The 27,561-nt window shown below is 48.9% G+C and overlaps 1 protein-coding gene across 1 annotated transcript; it reads left to right on the forward strand.

Moving 5' to 3' along the window:
* The first annotated feature begins 6,165 nt into the window (after nt 1-6,165).
* LOC130122567 (gastrula zinc finger protein XlCGF26.1-like) lies at nt 6,166-9,737 on the forward strand. Its single transcript, XM_056291499.1, has 3 exons — nt 6,166-6,328; nt 8,208-8,607; nt 8,776-9,737. Exons 1-3 carry the CDS (start codon nt 6,166-6,168, stop codon nt 9,623-9,625), a joined length of 1,413 nt encoding a protein of 470 aa, XP_056147474.1. The 3' UTR covers nt 9,626-9,737.
* Nucleotides 9,738-27,561: the final 17,824 nt, after the last annotated feature.

Here is a 27,561-nt window from a genome sequence, read left to right on the forward strand (position 1 = left end):
CGCGTCACGAGAAGCAAAACAGCATGCTGAAGCGGAAGTTGCTGCCACACAAGAGGTACTCAAAATAATGAAAGCACAACATGAGAAAGAAGAAGAAATCCGAAGACTTGAGCTGGAAGATCAAAGGTTGACGGTTGAAAGAGAAGCTGAAATCGAAGCAGAGAGCGCTAGGAAAAGAGCTCAGTTTATATCAGAAAGTGCTACCAGAAAAATGAAGCTGGATGAGAAGAGGAAAGAAGTTGAATGGTTAGAGGAACTAAAAAAGCTCAATGCAGCACAGGCAAGGCTAAAGGTATACTCTGAAAGTGTTCATATGAAGAAGAAGATCATCTGTTCCCTCTTTTACCACAACAAACAACACTTTCGCAAGCTCTTCCCTCACAACAAGCACTGCTTCCCCAAGCTCTCCCAGCACAACAAGCCAAGCCCACACACGTCCAACAGCCACACCAGGCTATAGTCACTAAAGGCTGTCCCTCATATCCCATTTACACCTCAGTATCTGTTCCACAAAAAGCCCCATTCGCTCAAGTCCATTCCACTCAAACAGACACATCTCACAGCACTTCCAGTGACCTTATGAGAACACTAGCTGAAGCTATCACAGCTAATCGAATTCCAATCCCAGAACCTGCGGTCTTCACAGGAGATCCTCTCAAGTACAACAATTGGAAACTTTCCTTCTCCACACTGATTGATCGGAAGAACCTGCCAGCTCAATACAGGCTCTTCTTCCTGCACAAGTATGTTGGCGGCTCAGCCAAGAAGGCTATAGAAGGGCATTTCCTAGTAGGAATAGAAACTTCTTATCGTGCCGCCTGGAGCATACTTGAAGACAGATTTGGCAATCCATTCTTGATCGGTAAGTCATACCGTGACAAGATGCACTCATGGCTTAAAATCGGCCCAAAAGACAGTGAAGACCTTCGTGAGTTTGCATATTTTCTGAGCAGTGTTGAATCAGCCATGCCATATGTTCAAGGTTTACAATCTCTCAATGACTGTGTGGAAAACCAAAGGATAGCAGCCAAACTACCAGACTGGTTGAGCTCACGCTGGAACAGAACAGTCACAAAGGTTCAGGATGAATACCACGTGTTCCCTGACTTCAAGTACTTTGTGTCATTTCTCAACAAAGAGGCTCGTATTGCGTGCAACCCCATCACACCATGGCAAGCAATGAACCCAAAAGAAGAGAAATCCAAGTCAACAGAACAAGAAAGATCCAAGTCTCAACGAAGACGCCACGTCGGTGCGAAGACATTCACCACTAGCTCAAGTGAGAAGACAGACATCAAGTGCATGTTCTGCAAGAAACAAAGCCACACTCTCCCTAAATGTCGCAAGTACATGGAAAAACCCATCGAAGAGAGAGTCAAGTTTGTACAGCAAGAAAAACTATGTTTTGGCTGCCTTGAGACCGGCCATCACTCAAAAACCTGTATATCTAGGAGCAAATGTGACACATGTGGGAAAACGCCATCCAAAATGCTTACATCAAAATCGTGGGAAGAACGACCGAAAACAAGGAAAGAAATCTAAACCAACAGAATCAAATGAAACTGACGACGAAGACGAGTCTAAACCAGACCAGCCAAAGGAAAGCAACGACAAAGACAAAAGGTCTAAACCAAAGAAGACACAAGAATCAGATGAAGCTACCTCCAATAGAGTAGTCAGAGACAAGAGTGGCACTCACACCTCATCAATCGTTCCAGTCTACGTGTCCACACCAACTGAACCAGACAATGAAGTCCTAGTGTATGCTCTGCTCGACACTCAGAGCGACACTACCTTCATCTTAAAGGATATAGCTGAGATGCTGAATGTCAAGAAGGATCCAGTAAAACTCAAGGTATCTACAATGACATCAAGAACAAAGGTTGTGTCCAGCGAAAAGGTGACAGGACTGCAAGTGAGAGGCATCAAGTCTGAAAACAAAATCAAACTGCCAGTAAGCTACACCAGGGATTACATACCAGCAAACAGATCTCATATACCCACAAGTAAAACTGCAAAGTCCTAGCCTCACTTAGAACATCTGGCAGATGAGATGTCCCAAGAACTCGACTGTGAAGTAGGGTTACTAATCGGCTATAACTGTTCTCAAGCTCTAACTCCCAGAGATGTCATCCATGGTAGCGAAGACTAGCCTTTCGCGCTTAAGTCTGCGCTGGGTTGGAGCGTCGTTGGCTACAATAGTGCTGCCACCGACTATGAAGATGAAATAGGTGTGAGCCATCGTATCATCATGAAGCAAGTCACACCAGCTATGACGCCTCATTCAGAGCCAAGGCAGTGGCGATATGTTGCCTCGGAAGATAACCCAGCTGACCACGCATCTCGCGGGCTCATTGCAAAGGAGCTTGTGGAGTCAAACTGGTTTACAGGACCCAGTTACCTATGGCAAAAGGAACTCCCTAAAGAAGAAGAGACTAAGGTTGGAGAGATTGACAATGAAGACCAAGAACTCAAAAGAGCACAGGTTCTCACAACCAAAGCAAAGGAGGAGAGGTCGCTGTCAGATCGCTTGAGAAGTTCTCAGATTGGAGGAGAGTAGTAAAGGCCATAGCGAGACTCAAGCGTCGTGCGAAGGAAGCAAAGAGTCTGAAGACAAGATATAATGAAGCCACAACACTTGAAGAAAGACAAGAGGCTGAACAATTCATAATACATGTAGTTCAAGGAGAAGCGTTCAGTGAAGAGATCAAGGCTCTAAGCCAAGAGAAAGAGGTTCATAAGAACAGGTCAATAAAGAAAACCCATCTGTAATTAAAGAACCGGAGTCCTCGCAATGCTTCAATGGGCGGCATAATAATCCAATTATTAAGAATCTTTTCTGGGGATAAAAATGAATATGTCCTGACCATTTTAGAATATCTTTGTAGAATAAGCAGTAATTTTATCTCTTCTGACACTTTCTTTGCTTTACTCTCTATGCTCATGTATGCTCTGTAAATCAGGTGTGCACACTGATCCACATCTCTCCTTTAAGTACTTAGAGATAGATCTTTGAGGGAGTAGCAATAAATAAGATTAAGATTAAAAATAAAATGTCCTCTGTGAAACATACTGGCTGTTTTACCTGTTTTTGGTCCATATTGCAGGTTCTTGGGAGGAGAACGCACCAAATAAAGCAGATCAGATGAGGACTGGAAGACAAACTAGTTTGGCCATTTCTGACTGGGAGGGAGAATGTAACGGTGCGGCTGCCCGTTACCGCAGAACTAGCCAGCATCCTACATTCCGCATCAGAATAAACTGATGTTCGGGTGTCCACATACGTTGGGCCATGTAGTGTCCACCAGCGTTTCTCAAACCTCAGGTGTATATGCCAACCATTTGCTTGTCTATACTACATATGTCTTGATGCGTGCTCAATAATCCAGGTAAGCAAATCAAAGAAGGTTGAATCAGTTTATATGGACACAACGTTTATTGACAGATACGTTTCATCACTCATCTAAGTGACCTCTTCAGTCTAACTGACTGCAGGTGTCTCACCCTTATAAACAATACATTTGCATAACGACTGAACCAATGACCAGTTTCATATGCAAATATGGGCGTGACCGTTAACTACTGTTTCAATGGCCATGTGTACTTTTCACAGAGGATTGGGGAATAGTTGCAATCACAGCATTGTAAGATGGTGACAGATGTACTCTTAGACCCCTCACCTCGGTTCAGGGATGGTGGTTCCCTCTTAACATAGATGGCCCTGGAGTCAGTTCAGACTGAAGAGGCCACTTAGATGAGTGATGAAACGTATCTGTCAACAAACGTTTTATCCAGATGAACTGATGCAACCTTCTTTGATTTACTACATATGTTCTTCAAAATTCAGCTAATGAAACTTTACAAACAAACTCACCTAAATCTCAAAGACTTGTGATGACAACAATGCTCTTTTGAAATGTGGGGGGGAATGTTATACAGATAAGGATAATTCGTTTTTGTCAAACCACCGTATTAATTTTTCCATGTCTATTGTGGTCACCTCCAAAACCTGCTGCAAATTCTCATAAGAACAAAATATATTCATGCCATCTGCAAATAAAACACATGTCAATATTTTTGTTATCTTGCTTAAATTATTTATGTACAGAATGAAGAGTTTTGGACGTAAAATATACAACTAAAGTAGGTTGTAGCATCAAGTAAATACATTTCATCCATATCACATTTCATATGGACAAGACGTTTGTACTTGATGCTCTCTGAAATAGTCGGTATTACTGTATTATTGTTTCTGAGAACATTTCACAGAATGAGCAGTTAACACAAATGGCTTTCTTAACCTTAGAAAGATAATGAGTCGCAGGATAATATCTATGTATGATTTTGAAAGAAACTTCACTTAATTTATTGGCAAGAAGGTATTAGTAAGGAATATTCCAGATATGTTTGCAGTTCAAGTTATCAACAAATCTAGATCAGTACAACATAAGGGGTACCAGTAATGTTGTTTTTTTAAACAGTGAACGTATATTAGGATTATTATATCTTAAAGTAGTATTCAAACAGACATCAGCTACTGAAGCTACCTTAGGATCTGGTGTTGGTAAGCAGGCTGGTCTTTCTTCCCCCTTTAGGAGGAGCAGAATCCCAGAAGTCAACTCAAGTCAGTTTTGTTTGTACAGCCCAATATCACAAATTACCAATTTGCCTCAGTGGGCTTTACAGCAACACAACATCCTGTCCTTAGACCCTGGCATGGGATAAGGAACAGCTCCCGAAAACAGGGAGAACAATAGGAAGAAACTTCAGGGAGAGCAACAGAAGAGGGATCACTCTCCCAAGACGGAAAACGTGCAGTGGATGTTGTGTTTACACAATTTAAAGAATGCAACATTGAAAGAGGATAACATAATTATAATGAAAGGAAAGAAGGAATAGCATCGATAACCGGTCAGACCCGCCAGCCAGCGGCCAGCGTGTCTTCTTATCCATGCACGTTACACTACCCCCCTCCTTCGGGAAGCGCGTCCCCGCGCTTAAGCATATCAGCTTCTTCACGGCTCAGAGCGCATACGCTTCCGATGGCCTTACGGTCGCTCCATCCCACTTCTGACACAGATGGAGCGAATTCGGGGGACAACGCAACCACAGGAACTGCCGCGGCCGGGAAGCGAATCCGTATCGCCCGCACCGCAGGAGACATCGCTAACCGCTAGACTAAAGGGTCAGACCCGCCAGCCAGAGGCCAGCGTGTCTTCTTATCCATGCACGTTACATTATCAACTCAAGCGCCATATTTATTCTGCCCCTGACGTAACCAACACGGCAAGAGTTGGGTGTTTCCCTACTGTACCCGGTATTACACTGACCCCTGCTGTCACCAGAAGATAACATTTAAATGAATTGACGTATAGAAAGAACACTATTTATAAAGCAGCTGGCGATTTACATGTTTTAGATTTACAAATATTTTTTTTAAATAAGGGGGGTGTCAGTTTTTATTCAACTTCTAACAGAGGCTATTTTCCCATCCTCTACATACTGACTGCCTGAAACTGATTAGATTATGAACAGATAATGAATCCTTTGTTCGCGCTTCAGCTCAATAGGTGGCGGTAGTGCAGTTTTTGTGATTGATGTCAACCGCTTTTCAACTACAAGTAGAAGATAGTAAACCAGTTGCTCTTTACCTTTTTTTTTAAAACGGCACATGTTTGATGGTGGAATTTAATAGGGTAAAATGACATGATGTGACACTCTCTTGTACAGTAGGTGGCGGTGGGCACCTTAAAGTTGTTTGCGAGCCACCAGTAAACTGGTAGAAGTAGAAGAAGACAGAAAAACAGCCTCGCGCGACACACTTCCAACAAAAATCAGTTACGTGCGACATAGTGCCGTTTGATTTCAACTCGTTTTATTTTCCCAGTGAGCAGCCGTGAGTAGTAGTAGTAGTAGTAGTAGTAGTAGTAGTAGCAGCAGTAGTAGTAGTACTAGTAGTAGTAGTAGCATTAGTAGTAGCAGTAGCAGTAGTAGTAGTAGTAGTAGTAGCAGTAGCAGTAGCAGCAGTAGTAGTAGTAGTAGTAGCAGTAGCAGTAGTAGCAGTACTGGTAGCAGCAGTATTTGCAGTAGTGGTAGTAGCAGTAGTAGTACTAGTAGTAGTAGTACCAGTAGTACTACTAGTAGTAGTAGTTTGCGGTGTCCAGAATGAATCTTTTCAGACCGTTCGTCATCGAGCGACTAAGTGCAGCAGCTGAGGAGATATTAGGAGCTTTCGAGAGGACGATAGAGGAGCGCGAGAAAGAGATTGATCGACAGAGGAGACTGCTGGACATCATCCTGAAGCCCAGTGTTACCTTACACAGAACAGGTTGGTCAAATCAAGTTTGCGTGTGTTTCATCCATAATCAAAACATTCTTGCATTTCTTGTTTATTGGCTACGGGAATCAGCACAGATGTGTGTGAGTGTGGTTTATATCTATCAAAAGGCTAACGAGAATAACGCCTCTGAGCTAAACTTTCAACCTGTGCAGAGACTTCAGTCACTATCTCCATCCGGTGCGCGCGGGTCTGGACGGGTTCGTGCTTGTTTATTTATGTGAGGGAATATTTCTGTTGCACGGTCCTAATATGAAGCTGAGAGCTGCTAATGCCAATACAAGTATAGTGAAGTTCAAGTACCGGTCGTTTTCTAAATACTGCACCTTATATGTATGTTCATTTTGATATTTTATTGACGTGAGGGAACATTTAAGTGAGTTTTACTTTTTTATTAGTAGGTTGCAGCCAGGCGTTCCTCCAGATTTGACGTGCATGATTTTAGCAATGAAACGGTTGTTTAAAAAAAAGAAAAACTCTTATTGAAACGCAGTCACGTGGCCACTCTAATGTCCACACTGCCATGAATACTTTAAAGCATTGTGAAACCAGAGCAGGTCCTGCCCCTGATAATGACCTCTTCAGTCTAAACTGTCTGCAAGTATCCCATAACAACCGGAACCAACGACATTTCATATGCAAATATGGGAGTGACTAGTAATTATCGTTTCAATGGGTATGTGTACTATTCAGAGAGGATTTAGGAATGTTTGCAATCACAGCATAGTAAGATGGCGACAGTTGCAGGCTTACCCCCCCCCCCTTTTTTCAGAGATGGTCGTTCTCTCTTCACATAGATGGTCTCTTTGACTCCTCATTCAAACTAGCGTTCCACCCTATCAAGGATGTGCATGTCCTCATCCTTGAAAGAGTGGCCGCTGGCTTGTAGGTGGGTGTAGACTCTGGAGTCCTGGCCAGCGTCTGTTTAGTTTCCCCTATGTACAAGTCATGACAGTCTTCTGGTGTTCCAGTGGATGATGAGAGTCAAAGCTTAAGTACTGATCAGTATATGTTGGTTTATGGTAAGCATCAATAATCAAATGTCCCCCATCACCAATTGCAATTTCACAGTCTAAAAAGGCTAACCTGTCGTTTTGCACATCCTGCCTGGTGAACTTGATGTGGTTGTCCACCGAGACAATGTGGTCAGATACAGATTAGGTGTAGCTTCCCCGGGGTATAAGCTGCAGTAAAAAAATCTGTCAATTTGGGGAAGCTACACCCAGTCTAGGTTTACCTAAGATATGTCAACAGGATGTGCCACTACGGCAAAACTTCAGTAGGTATCCTGAATCAAATTTAACCTACCTCTGTAGATGTAAATAACAGCATTGATCTTGTTTTTCTCTCTATCCAGACTTTGTACAGTTATCTGATCAGCAGCATTGTAAGCAGGAGAGCTCCCCCACTCTGGCCAAGGAGGAACAACAGGAACTCTGGTTCAGTCCACAGGAAGACCAACTTCCATTGCAGGAGGTAGCTGATACCTCTGAGTCCATATTTATCCCTCTTTGTGATGGAAATAATGTTGATCAAGATCAGCCTCTGCCCCCGCAACTCTACCAAACCCAGACAGAGGGAGACACAGAGCCCCCAGCTGTCACCTCATTTGAACTGAAACAACTAGAAGCCAAAGAAGACAACTTTTTAATATCAGAACCAACAAGTGACCACCAAAGCCTCTCTAACTGCTGTCATGTAACTAAGAGTGAAGCTGACCATACTTGCAGTCACCAAAACTGTGAGGTGGCAGGTTCATCTCAGAGAGCGAGACTGAAATCTTACAAAAAGCCCTACAACAAGTGCAAAATTTGTGGGAAAGTTCTTCATAATTTGGAAATTTTTAAAATTCACATGACATTTCACACAGGGGTAAAGCCTTTCAAATGCACCACTTGTGGGAGAGATTTTACCTGGAAGTATGACATGGAGAGGCATACAAGGACTCATGCAGGGGAGAAACCATTCAGATGCACCATGTGTGGGACAATGTTTACCCACAAGTCACATTTACAAAGGCATGTAAGGACTCATACAGGGGAGAAGCCATTCACATGCGCCACATGTGGGAAAATGTTTACCCGGAAGTCACATTTACAAGGGCATGTAACGACTCATACAGGGGAGAAGCCATTCAGATGTGTCACATGTGGGAACATGTTTAGCCGGAAGTCAAGTTTACAAAGGCATGTAATGATTCATACAGGGGAGAAGCCATTCACATGCGCCACATGTGGGAAAATGTTCGCCCATAAGTCAGATTTACAAAAGCATGTAAGGACTCATACAGGCGAGAAGCCATTCAGATGCGCCACATGTGGGAAAATGTTTCACTGCAAGTCAAATTTACAAACACACATAAGGAATCATACAGGGGAGAAGCCATTTGGATGCAGCATGTGTTGGAAAATGTTTACCTACAAGTCACTTTTACAAAGACATGTAAGGACTCATACAGGGGAGAAACCATTCACATGTGCCACATGTGGGAAAATGTTTACCCACAAGTCAAATTTACAAACACACATGAGGACTCATACAGGGGAGAAGCAATTCAGATGTGCCACTTGTGGGAAAATGTTTACCCAGAAGTCATATTTACAAAGGCATGTAAGGATTCATACAGGGGAGAAGCCATTCACATGCGCCACATGTGGGAACATGTTTACCCAGAAGTCAGATTTACAAAGGCATGTAAGGACTCATACAGGGGAGAAGCCATTCAGATGTGCCACATGTGAGAAAAAGTTTGCCTATAAGTCAGATTTACAAAAGCATGTAAGGACTCATACAGGCGAGAAGCCATTCAGATGCGCCGCTTGTGGGAAAATGTTTCCCCGCAAGTCAGATTTACAAACACACATAAGGATTCATACAGGGGAGAAGCCATTCGGATGCAGCACGTGTTGGAAAATGTTTTCCCACAAGGCAAATTTACAAGCACACATGAGGACTCATACAGGGGAGAAGCCATTCACATGCACCACATGTGGCAAAATGTTTAACCAGAAGTCACATTTGCAATCACACATAAGGACTCATACAGGGGAGAAGCCATTCACATGCGCCACATGTGGGAAATTGTTTATCCGGAAGTCATTTTTACAAAGGCATGTAAGGACTCATACAGGGGAGAAGCCATTCGGATGCAACACATGTGGGAAAATGTTTACCCGGAAGTCAAATTTACAAAAGCACATAAGGACTCATACAGGGGAGAGCCATTCAGGAGCTGTGATTCTGGAAATGGGTTCAGCCCGAAATGGCATCTCAAACAACATGTCATGATCCATACTGGTGAGAGGCCTCACAGGTCACTGCAAAAAAAGTAAACCGACTATTTATCTTAGTCATTTATATTCATTTCATATTGCAACATGTGTCAGAGGATTAAATTGAATCATTATATGGTGCAACTGCACAAACAAGATATGGTGCCTTTATGATCATTTTGTCAATATGTAGAGGTCATTTAGATGAGTGATGAAACATTTCTCTCAGGAAACGCTGTGTCCAGATGAACTGATTCAATTTTCTTTGATCATCTTACCTGGATTATTGAGCATGCATAAAGATTTACTGGTCATGGATAAACAGCATCACTATGGTGTTGCTACATGTGGAACAGGATACTGTGAAGTGCTAGTCACAGACCAATTTACAGCTGAGGGCTTGAAACAGTCCGCAGTCTGGTGCCAAAAAGATGAGAAATCCACATGCCATATAGATGCCGGTTGGCCACCAGGGCATCAATCACAGACATGTAAAGATATTGATAACCCCACAGTAGCCACTCAGACTGTTGAAACCCCTCTAATGTGATGCTTTGATACCTATAGGGGAAATCTGCCTATAACTAAGATGAAAGAATTGCCCACCACTCGAAATTTACTAATTGTTCGATTTGTCAACATTACCCGCATCGTCTCAAACACCTATGGTAGTTCCAGTACTGTTGTCTACAGCAGACTTTAAGGTAATTAGTGTTAACCTGTTTGACACCTCCTCAGTCTGTTGTGTCTCAGGGCTTGTTCATTATGATCTACCCGAGATTGGTATAGATAAGATCTTATTTGCCTTGTCTGAATTCAGTAAAGTTTTTACAGGCCGCGTGAGATGAACCACGCAGTATTGTGGAGGGAATCTAAATTTGAAACAACAATAAAAATTTCTGGCCATGCCTACTAATTACAGTAACGATACAGGAAGGAAGATAACTGAGTCAGTCCTATCGTATCGTAGCCGGGGTGTATTCAGCCACATGGATATTTTTAGTTTTTACTGTATATAATTGCTCTAGGCCAATATTCTATAAGTCTTTGACTCAAAACTGTTCATTACTTGCCCTACTCTGTGTGTGTTTGCCCTGCCTGATGTTTCTTTGGACCCCCTCACTGTAGGGGTCACGCATTCAGGGTTTCCTTAAACTTGTCACCCGTTTTGAAACTGTTTGCTTGTTTGAACATGCACCATTCAACTTGTGTCTGCAGGGTTGCGCCCTAAACCAGTACCCAGCACCACATGCTGCTCTTTGTACCATTGTCCAATATATGTATTAAAAATAAAGGAAAACAAAACGTCCCCACCTGCTGCAACAACTTGTGGTTTAATCTATCAAAACATGGTTAAGATAATGATACCATTATCCCTATACAATTTCACATTTTTAGTAAATACTGGGGATTATGTGCAGCAATATGTGCAACAATCACACTGTACCCACTGCACACTCTTAACTGTATTTACTAAATTAATGTTTTCCACATATGTGTGTTTAGTTTTATTAGTATTTTATTTTGTACCCTGATTGTCTTATAATTGTATATCCTCTGTATATAGGTTCAGTTTTATATTTCCATGTTTTGTGCTACTCATTGTAGTGATATAATGCTATGTGCTATATCCACTGGAACTACACTAGGTGTTCTGTACTACCCGGACTGTTATTATGGTTACACCACTACCATGTATGGTTATTACGTCTGCCTACTGAGCCACGATTAAACCTGAGTTCTATAACCCAGCGTGGTCATTGATCCTCTACCAATACTACCCCAAGTATTACTTCATGGTGGCAGCGGTGGGATACTCTCTATGAAGAATGAAGATAGACTGATAAAATTGTCCGTGGATAATTTCTGTCGTCATTCAAGCAAGAGCGCGCCGGAGCTGAGCTAGCCGCAAAGCTAACTAGCTAGCTAGTAACCGGAGAGGTCATGGCATCGCATCTACCGACGATGAATTGGTCAGACCCGGACCTGGGTGAGGCAATTTCACTGTATAAACAGAAAATGACTCTGTATTTAGAAGATGAAGAAATAAATGGCGCAGCTAAACAAGCTAGGAAAATATGTCGTGGAATCGGAGATGAAGGATTAAAAAGACTGAACGCCAGTGGTCTCACCGATGATGAAAAGAAAAAGCCCGCCAAACTATGGGACTTCTTTGAAAAACAGCTAAAGTTGAACGTAAATTTCAGAATCCATAGACTGCAACTGATGCAACACAGACAGAAACCAGATGAGAGTATTGATGATTTTGTGACCAGAGCCAGAACACTAGCACAGAAATGTCAGTTCTCAGACGAAGAGCTTAACGAGCGTATGATTGAGCTTATTATTGCGAGCACTCCCCATGATGCCCTGAGGAATGATCCATACAGCAAACCAAAAGGATATTCCTTAGAAGAGGTTCTGGCCGAGGGACGAAAATATGAAGCCCTGACAGCAGGCAATGAACAGTTAGACAAACTTAGCCTGTCACACAATGAGAGAATCCACGCTGTGGACAGGGACCGCATATGAGAATGTCTCAGGATGACGTGCACGTGTGTGTCACTGTGCCACTCAGTCTGACTGGCACAGTCCTACCACAAGGCCGATGGTGGTCAAACGCCTGTTCTAGTAGGTTGATCCGCAATCCTGGAAATCCAACTTGGGTAGCTCGCCATCTATTGAGATCGGGGTCGTCCCTGTGGTGGTTCTTGATGGAATCAAAAGACCTGACCTGTAGAGAAACAGGTTCAGCTCTTCTCTATTCTGTTTGTTGTACAACACAATCACTCACTCTAGATTCAACAATGTGCTGCTGAACACAATACATTCATGTAAGTATTGTAGTGGGAAATGCCTGGGGATGTACTTGGAATGTTGCACTGGGCTCGTGCAGCTAGAGGACCAATCACAGGTTAGCTCGCGCTGTCACAGACGCAACTATATTAGACACCGCGGGAGAGACAAAGCACCAGAACTGTTTAGTAACCATATCGTAGACTGTCACCTTAGCGTGGGATAGAGCAGGGAAACCTAGCGTATCCTGGGCTAGACAGTAGATACGGTGGCTAGCAGTGGTAGTGTTAGCAGCAGACTGCCTCGGTACCTGTAGCTAGCCGACTACCCCCGAGAGCTTCCCCAGAGAGACTGAGAGAGACATTCACCCGGTCACACCGGAGCCAGAGTACAGAGAGAGAGAGAGACACGCACCCCGGAGAGCAGCCATCCATCTCCCGCCCCGCCTAGAGCTCAGCCGCCCTGTTCCATCACCAGCCCTGGTCCCAAGGTGAGCTTGCTAACCCATTAGCACACGGCTAACTAGCTAACTAGCAGGCTAGCCCTAGCATTGGCGCAGCTATCTAGCTAACGGTGGTGAAGCCCGGTTTGTCGCACCTAAAAGTCCCCGCCTCCATCCATAGTTATCCGGGCTATAGAAAAACCGCGACAAGTGGTGTCAGAAGTGGGATAAAAGGTTGGGATTCGCCATAATCTCAACACCGGAGGATCCTGCCCCGGTCACATGGCGGCATAATTCAGCCTGCACACTGTGAGCTAACCCAGCTAGCAAGAAGCCATTTTGTACTTCTTCGTGAAGTAGAACCCCAACGAAAAAAATGAATAAGAAACTTCTTTATGAAGTGGAACCCAAACGAAAAAGTGAATAAAAAGACTCATTAGTTTCTCAACGCCATTCACACTGTGAGGATATTGTTTTTCACCGAGTTTCACCCTGAAAGTGCACAAAAGGACGTCCAGTGGCGCTAGCTAATTAGCATTGACATTCTGCAGCATTTCAAAGCAGCATTTAGCAGCTTTTTGGCGGCATCGCTATAGCTAGCTAGCAACCGAGTGAGTCAGCCATTTTGTGAAGCACTGTAATTTCTTCAGTAGTCACGTAAATCAGTGGAAAAATAAAAATGTCACAGGACAAAGAAAATGTAAAAGAACAGTCTGAGTTGAGTCTGGATGGTGCTGGTGTGGGGACAGAAGACCCCGGAGAGCACGCCTGGATGAAGCTCCTCCTGGCGCAGATGGAAACCATGAACCAGACCCAGGTTCAGATGCAACGCCAGATGGAAAACATGGAACGCCAGATCCAGGTTAAGATGCAACGCCAGATAGAGATGCAGATGGAGGCCCTCACAGCGCGTATCGATGGACTAGCGGAAGCGGTGGCTAAGCGATCTCGTCCCCCCACACCTCCCATTCAGCGCACCGATTGGGCCCGTCATCGTTCAGATATCCAAGGTGAGCCTCCCGGTTTGTCGCCCATCGCTCAAGTAGTGAAGCAAGGGGTTTCTCCTAGTAGCCCTCAAAGCGATAGTGGTGTAGGGTCGGCAGGAGCTGTGCTCGGAGAACGAACTAGCAGAACGGTGCAAGACATGAGCCTACTCTCGCAGTTCACCCCGGCCCGGGAGAACCCAGGGGCCAGACAGCGAGACGGCGCTGATCACCTGTTGCCAGCAGCTATGGCCGCAGTGGCTAACTTGAGAGACCGGCGCAACGAGGAGACGCCAGCCAGGCCGAGCAGCAAAGCGGCCCCAGCAGCCCTGCGCTATACAGGAAATGGACCCAGTGAGCCCGCACCACTTACCAGCACTCCGATCGGTCATGGTGGAAAAAATGGAGCGACTGCAGTACCACCCCCCGACGGGATGCAGGGTGGCCAAATGTCCCTGGACAGCAACGGCGGCCGAAACCTGCTGGATGACAGCGTTGGAGGGCAGGCAGGCTCCTCTAGAGGTCAACAGAGCCAGACAGGAGACCTTCAAAGTCGGAGCGGCAACCGAAGCTCACAAGGTCCCGACCGAGGACACGAAAATGACATCAAGCTCCTCGCCACTTTTGATGGTAAGGGCGACTGGGATAGTTTCGTTGGACCATTCGAACGGATGGCGAGAAAGAGGGGCTGGACCGACGAGACCTGTTTGGACGCCTTGTATCTCCGACTGAGGGACAACGCCATGTCTTTTGTCATAGCGCAGCCGGCTCCGATAAAAGATGACTACCACGCGCTCATCACCCAGTTACGCCGCCGCTACGGTAAAGAGCTGCCTGAGGGAACTGCGCGCCGTAAACTCAGCGAGGTTAAGCAGGCCAGAGAGATGACCCTCTATGAGTTTGGCGAGGAAGTGAGGAGACTTGTCACACTGGCATACCCGCAGGTTGGTGTTACACTGCAGGAGGCCTACGCTGCAGAAGCCTTTCTGCGCGGGCTGAAGAACCAAAACATCGCGTATGAAGTCCTGGGGGCAGAACCCAAAACACTAGCTGAAGCAATCAGGAAGGTTGAGGCACGCGAGTATGACTTTAAAGCGACGCTGGGGCGAGAGGTTGAAGGAAAAGGGAGAATCCGGCGAGTAGCATGGGAAGACGAGCGGCGTCGCGATAGCTCTCCAAGTCCTCCGCCGGTAGGAGACAGCATGAGCACCCCCGAGCTCAAGACCCTGGCCAGTGGCATCGACAACATTAACAAGGTGCTCTTAAACATCGAGCGGTACATGGCCAAAGAACAAGTAGGAGTGGAACGGGGAAGGACGCTTGAGCGGGCTACCTACGCGCACACGGGGCAACGCGCGCAGCGGTCCCCGAGCCCAAGTTCCCGCAGCAAAGGGACCTGTTACCAGTGTGGAGAGGAGGGCCATTTCAAGCGAGAGTGTAACTCACGGTCACCAAGCCCGAGGGCTCCGAGGAAGGTCAGCGAGCAGCCATCAGTCAATCTCGGCCGAGCCTCGGGGAATGGACCCAGTCTCGTCATTCCCATCACCGTGAACAGCCTGCAGCTGAAGTGCATCGTTGACACAGGGGCCGAAGCCACGGTGATGTCCCGAGACACATTCCAACGATTAAATCTGGCCGACCAGCCGAGCGTCGGAATCGCCATTCTGCGTAACGCTGAAGAGGGTAAAGACATGGCTGAAACCCCGGAGTATAGGGTGACCATCCGCTTGGGCCCCAAGACCATCGAATGGGATGTGTTCGTCGCGCCCATCCGCGACCCCTTCCTCCTGGGCCTAGATCTCATGTTGGCCGCTCATGTCACTGTATCCGGGGGAGGCCAGGTCTACGTCGAAGGGGAGCCAGTGGCCACAGTTATCGTGGGTACGTCCGTGGGGGAGTACGCCGTCTCTCGCGTACTGCTGCAGGACTCTTTGACACTATCAGCGGAGAGCGAGCAGGACGTCTGGGGTGTGGTGGAAAGCCCCAAGGCAGGTATCTCCGCCGTCCTGGAGCCTGCTGGCCTCACCGAGGGAGTTTCATCTGGCAGTGTGTTGGTCAACGTTGCCCCACACGTCCCTGTGCGACTGTGTAACCTGATGCCGAAAGAAGTTAGGCTGAAGAAAGGAGCCTGCCTCGGCGTGCTAGTGGAGGCGGAAGAGGAGCTTCAGGCCCCACAAGAGGACGACATGAGCCGAAAAAATGAACCAGCCACAGTCCGACGGATGGAGTCGTCACCAACTATGGGTCTGCCCGACCATCTGTCGTCCCTGTATGAGTCCGCCAGTGAAGGGTTGGATGAGGATCAGCGGAGGGCCCTGCAACAACTCCTGATTGAACACCAGGGCGTGTTCGCGGCCAGTGACGCGGACCTGGGGCGCTTCGATGCGGTCCAGCACCGAATCAACACTAGCGAAGGCCAACCTGTCCGACAACCGGCTCGGTGCACGCCCCTGGGCTTTCAACAAGAAGAGGAGCGGCACCTGAAGAGCATGCTAGAGGCCGGAGTGATTACACCATCCACTTCGGAATGGGCCTCTCCAGTGGTGTTAGTTAGAAAGAAGGACGGAGGTGTGCGGTGGTGCATAGATTATAGAAGACTCAACGACCTGACTCTCAAAGATGCATATCCACTGCCGCGGATCGAAGAGTGTCTGGACACCCTCGAGGGGGCCACTGTATTCTCGACTTTAGATATGCAAAGTGGATATTGGCAGATTGGAGTGCACCCGGATGATCGTGGAAAAACAGCCTTTATAACACGCTATGGGCTGTTCGAGTACACCCGAATGCCCTTCGGGCTGTGCAATGCGCCCGGCACATTTCAACGTGCGATGGAGGTGGTGTTGAGAGGGTTACAGTGGAGACACCTGCTTGTATACCTCGACGACATCATTGTGCTGGGGCGTGGAGTCGAAGAGGGTCTGCAGAGCCTGGGGAAGGTCTTGGAGCGCATCCGGGCGTACGGTCTCAAACTCAAGCCATCTAAATGCCACCTGCTGCGGAGGGAGGTCCTGTTCTTGGGGCATGTCGTGAGCGGAGACGGAGTCAGCCCGAACCCGGAGCTTGTGAAGTCTGTGAACGACTGGAGGACCCCAAGAAACCTCACTGAGCTCCAGGCTTTTCTCGGCTTGTGTAACTACTACAGACGGTTTGTGCGAGGATTTGCCCATCTGTGCAGCCCCCTCTACGAACTTCAGAAAAAGGGGGAGGAGTTTAAGTGGGGCGACACACAACAAGTAGCCTTCGAGGAGTTAAAGGCAAGACTCACCACGGCACCTCTTCTGGCATACCCCACTCGAGATGGACTGTTTCTGCTCGACACTGACGCGTCCAACACATGCGTCGGAGCTGTCCTGTCACAGATGCAAGCAGGAGAAGAAAAGGTCATAGCCTACGCCAGTGCACATCTGCAAAGCACACAGCAGCGATACTGCGTCACACGCCGAGAGCTTCTGGCTGTAGTCCGCTTCACACGGCAGTTTCGCCACTACCTGTTGGGCCGGTCGTTCATCATCCGGACGGACCATAACAGTTTGATTTGGCTGTTTCGGTTCAAGAGCCCAGAAGGCCAGCTGGCAAGGTGGATCGAGGAGCTGAGCCAGTACGACATCAAAATCGAACACCGGCCAGGAGTCAAGCACAGCAACGCGGACGCGCTGTCCAGGTCACCCAAACCCGCCTGTGACTGCTATCATGCTGGGGAGAGTCTGGGCTCGCTGCCTTGTGGAGGTTGCTCCTACTGTCACCGTGAACACCACCATTGGGCAAGGTTCAGCGACGATGTGGATGATGTGGTCCCGCTAGCGATCCGTCGAACTGACTCGGAAGAGAACACCTCCGGAGCGGCAGAAGAGGGCGTTCCACCATCGGCTCCAGGAGGAGAGGCAGGAGGCCTAACGACGTCACAACCTGTCAATGAACATCAGAATGGTGCTGAAGAGAGTGAACCACCTGCTATCAACTGGTTAGCCCAGTATTCGACCAACGAGCTAGCGAAGCGCCAGAGGGGAGACGCCGTGCTAGCGAAGTTGCACCAGTGGAAGGATGAGGGGAAGCTACCGTCACAGGAGGAGATGGCGCTGGAAGGACCTGCTGCACGGAAGTACTGGTTGGTCTGGACGCAAGTAGAAAGGCGAAATGGAGTCCTGTACTACCGCTGGGACGAAGGAGCTGACACGCCATCCATCCTCCGTCCCATTGTTCCAACAGCGCTCCAAGAAGAGGTCCTACGTTTGTGTCACTGCGCCCTGCTGTCCGGTCACTTGGGCCGTGAGAAGACCTACCATCGAGTTCGCAGAGAGTTCTACTGGGTTGGTCTGACTGACAGTGTGAACCAGTTCGTCCGACGCTGTCCTGAATGTCAGGCGTGTAAATCCTCTGGAAGAACAGGCAGAGCTGCCTTGCAGATGTACCAGGCCGGCGCTCCTATGGACAGGGTTCACATCGACGTGGTTGGACCGCTCCCAGTATCCAAGATGGGGAACCGATACATCCTTGTGATGGTGGACCAGTTCACGCGCTGGGTGGAGGTGGCCCCGATCCTCGAGCAAACTGCAGAGATCACCGCTCAGAAGCTGCTACAGGAGTTCCTCTCCAGGTTTGGAGTACCCCTGGAGATCCACACAGACCAGGGACGCAACTTCGAGAGTGCCCTGTTTCGTGAGCTCTGTGAACTTCTCCAGGTGGCCAAGACCAGAACGACCCCCTGCCATCCTGCGTCGAATGGTCAAGTCGAGAGGTTCAACCGAACTCTCCTGCAAATGATCCGCTGTTACGTGGGGAAACACCAGAGCGAGTGGGACCAACACCTCCACCTCCTCGCCGGGGCTTACCGCAGCTCACCCCATGCCTGTACGGGTTACACACCAAACCGGATGATGCTTGGGCGAGAAGTCAACCAGCCGCAAGGACTCACCCTGAGGGTGCAGGAAGCCAACGTTCATCGCACTTCCCCAGCCGAGTACGTTGCTGACCTGGAGGCGAACATGCGGGACACCCACGAAGTGGCGCGCCAGCATCTCCGTGCTGCCCAGCTCAGGAACAAGAAGGACCACGACCTACGTGCTCGACAACGCACATTTCACCCTGGAGATCTAGTGTATGTCCGGGACGACACCAGGAAGAAGGGTCAATCTCCAAAGTTGAAGCCACGGTGGAGAGGTCCCGGCCTCATCACAGAGAAGATGGGAGACGTCTTGTACAGAGTCCAGGAAGGTCGTAAGGAGAGAGTCCTCCACCATGCTCTGTTGTCTGCTCCAGCACCAGCCATAGGGCCGCAGGAAACACCTGAAGGAGGTCCTCCCGCTGCTGACATGGAGGAGCCGGGGGCGCAGAGAACAGAGGAGTACGAAGGAGTGACAGAGCAGGAGGAGATCGATGAAGACCTTGATCTCCGGCTGGAGGACCTGTTCCACGCAAACGACGATGGAGGACCCAGCACACTAGGCTCCCCGTCTCGGTTCCAGCCGCTCCAACACACTGCTGCCAGCTACTGTTCAGGCGAGTCGACAATCACCCAATGTCGTGGGACAGCAGCCTGTGCTCCGGGCGGGCAGTCCAACGCCCCTGACCCAGAAGGAGACGAAGCCGACGCCGCTGAGTCCCATCCCCCGTACACCACCAGACGGGGCCGGCCAGTCCGGAGGCCCGCCTGGCTCCTAGACTAACTTTGACGGACGTGACTAGTTGACTTGGGGGTTACTAGGCTAGTCACAAGAGTCCAGTATGGATAGCGACCACCCACATTTGTTTGACGCCCTTTGTTCCGGGCCTAGTTCATTTCGCGGGTGTTCTGTCCCGTTTATCGTGTTAGATTAATCAGACTGATCTTTGTAGTCTGTTGTTCATTTATGTTGAAGGGACTCAACAGTGCTGGAGGGGGGCAGTGTAGTGGGAAATGCCTGGGGATGTACTTGGAATGTTGCACTGGGCTCGTGCAGCTAGAGGACCAAAAACAGGTTAGCTCGCGCTGTCACAGACGCAACTATATTAGACACCGCGGGAGAGACAAAGCGCCAGAACTGTTTAGTAACCATATCGTAGACTGTCACCTTAGCGTGGGATAGAGCAGGGAAACCTAGCGTATCCTGGGCTAGACAGTAGATACGGTGGCTAGCAGTGGTAGTGTTAGCAGCAGACTGCCTCGGTACCTGTAGCTAGCTGACTACCCCCGAGAGCTTCCCCAGAGAGACTGAGAGAGACATTCACCCGGTCACACCGGAGCCAGAGTACAGAGAGAGAGAGAGACACGCACCCCGGAGAGCAGCCATCCATCTCCCGCCCCGCCTAGAGCTCAGCCGCCCTGTTCCATCACCAGCCCTGGTCCCAAGGTGAGCTTGCTAACCCATTAGCACACGGCTAACTAGCTAACTAGCAGGCTAGCCCTAGCATTGGCGCAGCTATCTAGCTAACGGTGGTGAAGCCCGGTTTGTCGCACCTAAAAGTCCCCGCCTCCATCCATAGTTATCCGGGCTATAGAAAAACCGCGACAGTATTCAATTCAAATACATATGATCAAATTATATAGTAATATCTAATATATAAACTATATTATCTGGAACTATTCAACATACTGCTAAATGGTGACCCATAACCATGTATGGCCACAGTACGGCGACAGTTGGCTACGTTAACCAACATTAGCTAGGTCCAACAACACACAGTGAATTAATTTCCGCCTATTTCCGATTGCAGTAATATGCAAATAGTACTACTAAATTCCCTCTTTAACCTTCCCAAACGGTTCCAGTTCCAACATACAACATCTTATAAACATACTACATTAATTACTAATGACATATTGGCACGAAATTAACTTAAAACGATCCACCATACCAACGAGGAGATCTCGCAATGAAAAGCGGCTAGCTAGCCTAGCTTAGCTTACCGAGTCCCAGCGAGGCACACACAAAAGAAAAGAGGAAACCGAGGTTTCCAGCGTCCCTGCGTTCTGTGGTTTATATACTTCACTTTACTATTGAATACAATACTTTCTAACTCGTTTCTCAATCGTTCTGCTCAACTCTGTTGACAGAAATAACCTCGCGTTTAATTCACCAGCAAGCAGCGCTGTGGTTCAACCGGCTCAAACCGGCTCATGCATAGACATATAAAGAGTAGACGCCGCGTCGACCGCTACTGCCTATTGGCGCTGACGAGCCGTGGGGCCGCCATCTTGGAGCGGTCACCCGCTCCACTCAGTGTAATGTGTTTGGCAGGCGCAATGAACTGTCAGCGCAGTTAATCAATCATAACTCGCTGAATACCAAACTGATTTCCACGCCTTTTTTGTTGCTGAAAACGTCATACATGTAGCTATGATACAGGACACATGGTTTGACGTATTTTGATATTCATAGTTGGCTCAACAGTAATAGAATATTCTGATATATGATATATGTGATGTATGATAGGTAGCTACCGTATTGTTGTGAATATAAGACGGGGTTTTACCCTGGAAATACGTAGGAAAAAGAGGGGGTCGTCTTACATTCGAGGTCTAGACTTTTGAATGTCAATATACATTCTCACTCAGTCAGATTTGTTTCAAGACCGTTCTAAAATTAGACCACTTCCATGGTTAATGCAGTTATTGAAATGTTGAAATGGTTATTTTTTCACTATGAGACGGATAGTCTCAATAGACTACAGTTTATTTTCATTTGTATGCTATTTAAATACCACAAGTCATTCATTTACAAATGTATTTACATTTTTTTATTTAAATGTGACAATTTCATTTAAAATATATTGAAAACATTGTGGTGACCCACATCTATGTAACGAAAGACATTCACCTAAGAGGACGGTGTACCTTTAAGGGAAGAGGCGAGGGGTCAGATAATGCACTTCCGCTTCCGGTTCACAGTTCAGTGTCGAATGTATGACATGCTAAATTGGAGCTAGTAAACTACCTCGACTACGTCTACTCTCACGTCTCCTGTCTCGTTGTTTTCTAACTCCACATTGGTGACCCCGACGTGATCGAACTACTAATACGAGTATGTCTGACAACGAAGACGCGGGTGCTAACAACATGGCTATTGCTAACGCTAGCATTTATGCCGCTACTGTGAAGCTACCCGACTTTTGGCAGCATAATCCACGGCCGTGGTTTCAACATGTGGAAGCCCAGTTCCAGCTGAGAGGGATAACGCAGGATGCAACGCAGTACTTCCACGTAGTGGCGGCGTTAGACGCATCGACAACGGCGCGAGCAATGACACTGTTGGAAGCTCCGCCAGCTGCTGGCAAGTACGATGCTACAAAGACATTCCTCCTGAAACTATTTGAACTGTCGGAGCTGGAGAAGGCAGACCGTTTACTGTCCCCGAATGGCCTCGGCGACGGCAAACCGTCTGAGTTAATGGAAAAAATGCTGTCTGTGCTGGGATCGGCTGATCCGGCCTTTCTTTTCACACACATTTTTCTGAGGCAGCTCCCCGCACCTGTACGCACAGCACTGGCCAGTTCTCCTCTCGCCGCCTCCAAGGACTACCGTTCTCTGGCTGCTGAAGCAGACAGGGTTTTCCTGGCCAACCGGCAACAGTTTGTGCAGGCCCTGCTACCCCACCAGACCGCCCCACCACCACCTGTGTACGACTATATGGACACCGCGGCTGCGGTGACAGCCCGCCGCCAACCTGACGACGGGCTCTGTTATTACCATGCCAGGTTTGGGGCAAAAGCAAAACAGTGTCGCAAACCCTGCAGTTACAGGGTTCAGGGAAACACCAAGGCCGGCGCTCGTTAACGACTATGGGCGCCGGCCGTGACTGCAAGCTGTTGTTCATCAGAGACTCCTTGTCGGACTCCTTGACTCTGGCGCTCAACGCAGCATACTACCAGCACAAGCTGTGGACACGATGACCGACAAGTCACGGCCCCCAGATGGACGCCGCCAACGGCACGTCCATTCGGACGTACGGTATCAGACATGTGGACGTGTGTTTTGGCGGCCGACGTTTCGGCTGGGACTTTGTGATGGCTGCTGTATCCACCCCGCTCCTAGGTGCGGATTTCCTCTGTGCTTTCAACCTGCTGGTGGATGTTAAAAACTGTCGCGTGATTGATGCCGTCTCTTTTGCGTCATACCCCTGCACGCTTGGGGGGGCTGGAGCGCTGTGCCTCGCTAACACACTCTCCACTGGGGATCCATACCAACGCCTGCTCGCCAATTTCCCCGAGCTCACCACACCCACCTTCTCCTCGGCGGTGGCCAAGCACGGCGTGGAACATCATATCACCACAGTGGGCCCCCCCAGTTTACGCCCGGGCCCGACGCCTCGACTCGGCCAAACTCGCAATAGCCAGGGAGGAGTTTTCGACTATGGAGCGCCTCGGTATTGTCCGCCGTTCTGACAGCCCGTGGGCTTCCCCTCTTCACATGGTTACTAAGGCCGACGGGGGTTGGCGCCCGTGCGGGGACTACCGTCGCCTAAACAATGCCACAACCCCCGACCGGTACCCCATACCGCACATACAAGATTTCTCTACCCACCTGGCGGGCCCTGCCATCTATTCCAAAATCGACTTAGTGCGGGGGTATCACCAAGTGCCGGTCCACCCACTGGATGTCCCAAAAACGGCTGTCATCACACCCTTTGGACTCTTTGAGTTTTTACGTATGCCATTCGGCCTTAAAGGGGCGGCGCAGACGTTTCAGCGCCTTATGGATTCTGTGCTCCGCGACATGCCATTTTTGTTTGTGTACTTAGACGACATCCTCGTGGCCAGCGCGTCGGCGGAGGAACACATGACGCACATCAGACAGCTGTTTGACAGGCTCAGCGAACACGGCCTCATCATCAACACAGCTAAGTGTCAGTTCGGGGATTCGTCCATCACCTTCCTCGGGCACCACATCACTCCACAGGGGGCCGTTCTCCTCCCTGCCAGGGTTGAGGCTGTCACCATGTCCCCCCGCCCCCGCACTGTACAGTCGCTGCAGGAATTCCTGGGCATGGTGAACTTTTATAACCGTTTCCTGCCCCGTGCCGCCCACATCATGCGTCCCCTGTATGAGGCCCTGCGGGGTAAGAAGTCTAAGGACGAGCTGGACTGGTCTTCGGGGAAGGACGAGGCTTTTGTGGCCGCCAAGACCGCGCTGGTCAACGCTGCGCTGCTAGCTCACCCGTCGCCTGCCGCCCCCATAGCCCTTACAACGGATGCCTCCGACTACGCCGTGGGGGCCGTGTGTGAGCAGTGGGTGGGGGGGGGGGCTGGCAGCCGTTGGCGTTCTTCAGTAAACAACTCCGTGAGAGCGAGCGCAAATACAGCACCTTTGATAGGGAACTACTGAGTCTCTTCCTCCCAACCATACACTTTAGGTTCCTATTGGAGGGCCGACAGTTCACCGCTTTCGTGGACCACAAACCGCTGACGTTCTGTATGGCCAAAACCTCAGAACCGTGGCCTGGGCATCAGCAGTGCCATCTCGCGGCGGTTTCCGAGTTTACCACGGACATACAACACGTGTCGGGCAAGGATAACTTCGTCGCCGACTGCCTTTCACGGGCGGTTGTTAACGCCGTTCACTTGGGACTCGACTACGCCGCTATGGCAGCGGACCAAGCCAAGGACGCGACCGTTCAAGACTACCGGTCGACCCCTACGGCGCTACGGCTGGAGGACGTGACGTTCGACGCGGCCAACACCACCCTCCTCTGTGACATCTCCACCGGTCAACCGCGCCCCCTGGTGCCTACTTCCTGGCGGCGCCGAGTTTTCGACACCGTCCACGGCCTTTCCCACCCGGGAGTGAAGGCCTCGACCAAGCTGGTGAGCGTCAAGTTCGTTTGGCCGGGGCTCTGTAAGAATGTTAGAGCCTGGGCCGGCTCGTGTGTGGCGTGCCAACGCGCCAAGGTGCACCGCCATACCAAGGCCCCTTTGGCGCCGTTTGTGGTTCCAGAGAGGCGGTTTGACCACGTCAATGTTGACCCGGTGGGTCCCCTGCCCCCCCCCCCCCCCGTGGTTATACGTTCCTCCTCACTATTGTGGACAGGGCCACCAGGTGGCCAGAGGATATTCCCTTGTCCTCCACGACGGCAGCAGAGGTAGCACGGGCGTTCATCGGCTGCTGGGTGGCCCGTTTCGGCACGCCTGGTGACATCACGAGCGACCGGGGCTCCCAGTTTACCTCGGAGCTCTGGACGGCGGTCGCTGAGCACCTGGGGGTGAAGATCCACCGCACTACGGCGTACAACCCGCAGAGCAACGGACTTTGTGAGCGGTTCCATCGGGACATGAAAGCCGCTCTGCGGGCAAGCCTCACTGGCTGCGACTGGATGGACCGGCTCCCGTGGGTCATGCTCGGCCTGCGTTCGGCCCCGAAGGAAGACCTCCAGACCTCCTCCGCTGAGCTGGTGTATGGCCAGCCCCTGCGGGTTCCGGGGGAGTTTCTTCCGGATGCTATGGCTCCCTGGTCGGCCGCCTCTAACCTCAGTGCGTACCGGAGCGCTGCCGGTGCCTTCGCTCCCGTTCCGATGTCTCAACACTGCCTCCCCCAGTCCTACGTCCCCAAGGATCTGCCATCGGCGAGGTACGTCTTCATTAGGCACGACAGCCATCGGTCCCCGCTGCAGCCCCCATACGACGGGCCCTTCCGCGTCCTGGAGGCGGGGGATAAGAACTTTGTGGTGGATATGGGGGGGCAGGCCGGAGCGGGTCGCTATAGACCGTCTCAAGCCCGCTCACTTGGACATTGGTGAGCCAATGCAATTGGCCCTACCCCCGCGGCGGGGGCGCCCTCCTAGGTCGGCCCCGGCACCTGCCTCTGTTCCTGCTTCGGCCCCGCCTATGGCCCGGGCTCCGGCCCCATCTGTTTCCCCTCCTGTGAAGCGCAGCCGTTATGGCCACAGGGTCCGCCCCCCGACTCGTCACCTGTTTTCCCCGTGACTTTGCACTATGTCATTGACTGTTCTGTTGTAGAGTCTATTTTTATGTTCATGACTTGCACTTTTGCTGTTTTGCATTGTTTTGTGTAGGTGAATTCTGGGGGGGCCTGTGTGGTGACCCACATCTATATATCGAGAGACATTCACCTAAGAGGATGGTGTACCTTTAAGGGAAGAGGCGAGGGGTCAGATAATGCACTTCCGCTTCCGGTTCACAGTCAGTTCAGTGTCGTTGTCAGATGTATGACACGCTAAGTTGGAGCTAGTAAACTACCTCGACTACGTCTACTCTCACGTCTCCTGTCTCGTTGTTTTCTAACTCCACAGTGTCAACTTTTATTTAACTTCTAATAGAGGCTATTCGCACTTTAGCTCAATAGGTGGCGGTAGTGCAGTTTTTGTGATTAACGTCGACCGCTTTTCAACTTCAAGTAGAAGATAGAAAACCAGTTACTCTACTTTTTTTTTTTAAAGTGGCACAAGGTTGATGGTAGAATTGAACAGGGTAACATGACATGATGTTACAAACTCTTGTACAGTAGGTGGCGGTATGCACCTTAAAGTTGTTTGCGATCCGCCAGTAAACTGGGAGAAGAAGAAGACATAGAACATCAGCCATGTGCGACATAGTGCCGTTTGAGTTCAACTCGTTTTATTTTCCCTTTGAGCAGCTGTGAGTAGTAGTAGTAGTACTAGTAGTAGTACTAGTAGTAGTCATTTGCGGTGTCCAGAATGAATCTTTTCAGATCGTTCGTCATCGAGCGACTAACTGCAGCAGCTGAGGAGATATTAGGAGCTTTCGAGAGGACGATAGAGGAGCGCGAGAAAGAGATTGATCGACAGAGGAGACTGCTGGACATCATCCTGAAGCCCAGTGTTACCTTAAACAGAACAGGTTGGTAAAATCAAGTTTTCGTGTGTTTCATCCATAATCAAAACATTCTTGCATTTCTTGTTTATTCGCTACGGGAATCAACACAGATGTGTGTGCGTGTGGTTTATATCTATCAAAAGGCTAACGAGAATAACGCCTCTGAGCTAAACTTTCAACCTGTGCAGAGACTTCAGTCACTATCTCCATCCGGTGCGCCGCGAGTCTGGACGGGCTCGTGCTTGTTTATTTATGTGAGGGAATATTTCTGTTGCACGGTCCTAATATGAAGCTGAGAGCTGCTAATGCCAATACAAGTATAGTGAAGTTCAAGTACCGTTCATTTTCTAAATACTGCACCTTAATGTATGTTTATTTTGATATTTTATTGACGTGAGGGAACGTTTAAGTGAGTTTTACTTTTTTATTAGTAGGCTGCAGCAGTATTGACAGACTAAAGCCTAGTTTGTTCAGTAAACCACTGTTGAATAAAAATTGGACATTTTATGTTTTTCCCCTCCCCCAGCCATAGTCCTGAGTATCAAGACGCAGTCACCTGGCCACTCCTAATGTCCACACTACCTTGAATACTTTAATGCATTGTGCAACCAGAGCAAGTCCTGCCCCTGATCACGTTGGTAGTTGAATGCTCATCCACTCTGCAGAACAACTAACCCCTATCAAAGACAGTTAAATCAGTTCATCTGGATACAACGTTTATTGACTGATACGTTTCATCACTCATCTAAGTGACCTCTTCAGTCTAAACTGACTGCAAGTATCCCATAACGACCGAAACCAACGATCAGTTTCATATGCAAATAAGGGCGTGACTAGTAATTAGTTTTCAATGGCTATGTGTACTATTCAGAAAGGATTTAGGAATATTTGCAATTACAGAATTGTAAGATGGCGACAGATGCATGCTTACCCCCCACCCCCATTGTGTAGCGATGGTCGTTCTCT

Source organism: Lampris incognitus, chromosome 13, assembly GCF_029633865.1.
Source record: "Lampris incognitus isolate fLamInc1 chromosome 13, fLamInc1.hap2, whole genome shotgun sequence".
Lineage (NCBI taxonomy): Eukaryota > Metazoa > Chordata > Actinopteri > Lampriformes > Lampridae > Lampris > Lampris incognitus.

Excerpts from the sequence above, each read along its gene's own strand:
- LOC130122567 (XM_056291499.1), top strand. The coding sequence starts at position 6,166 with ATGAATCTTTTCAGACCGTTCGTCATCGAGCGACTAAGTGCAGCAGCT. Across the intron at positions 6,329-8,207 it reads TGTTACCTTACACAGAACAG|GGGTAAAGCCTTTCAAATGC; the intron begins GTTGGTCAAATC and ends CATTTCACACAG. Across the intron at positions 8,608-8,775 it reads CATAAGTCAGATTTACAAAA|ACATGTAAGGACTCATACAG; the intron begins GCATGTAAGGAC and ends ACTTTTACAAAG.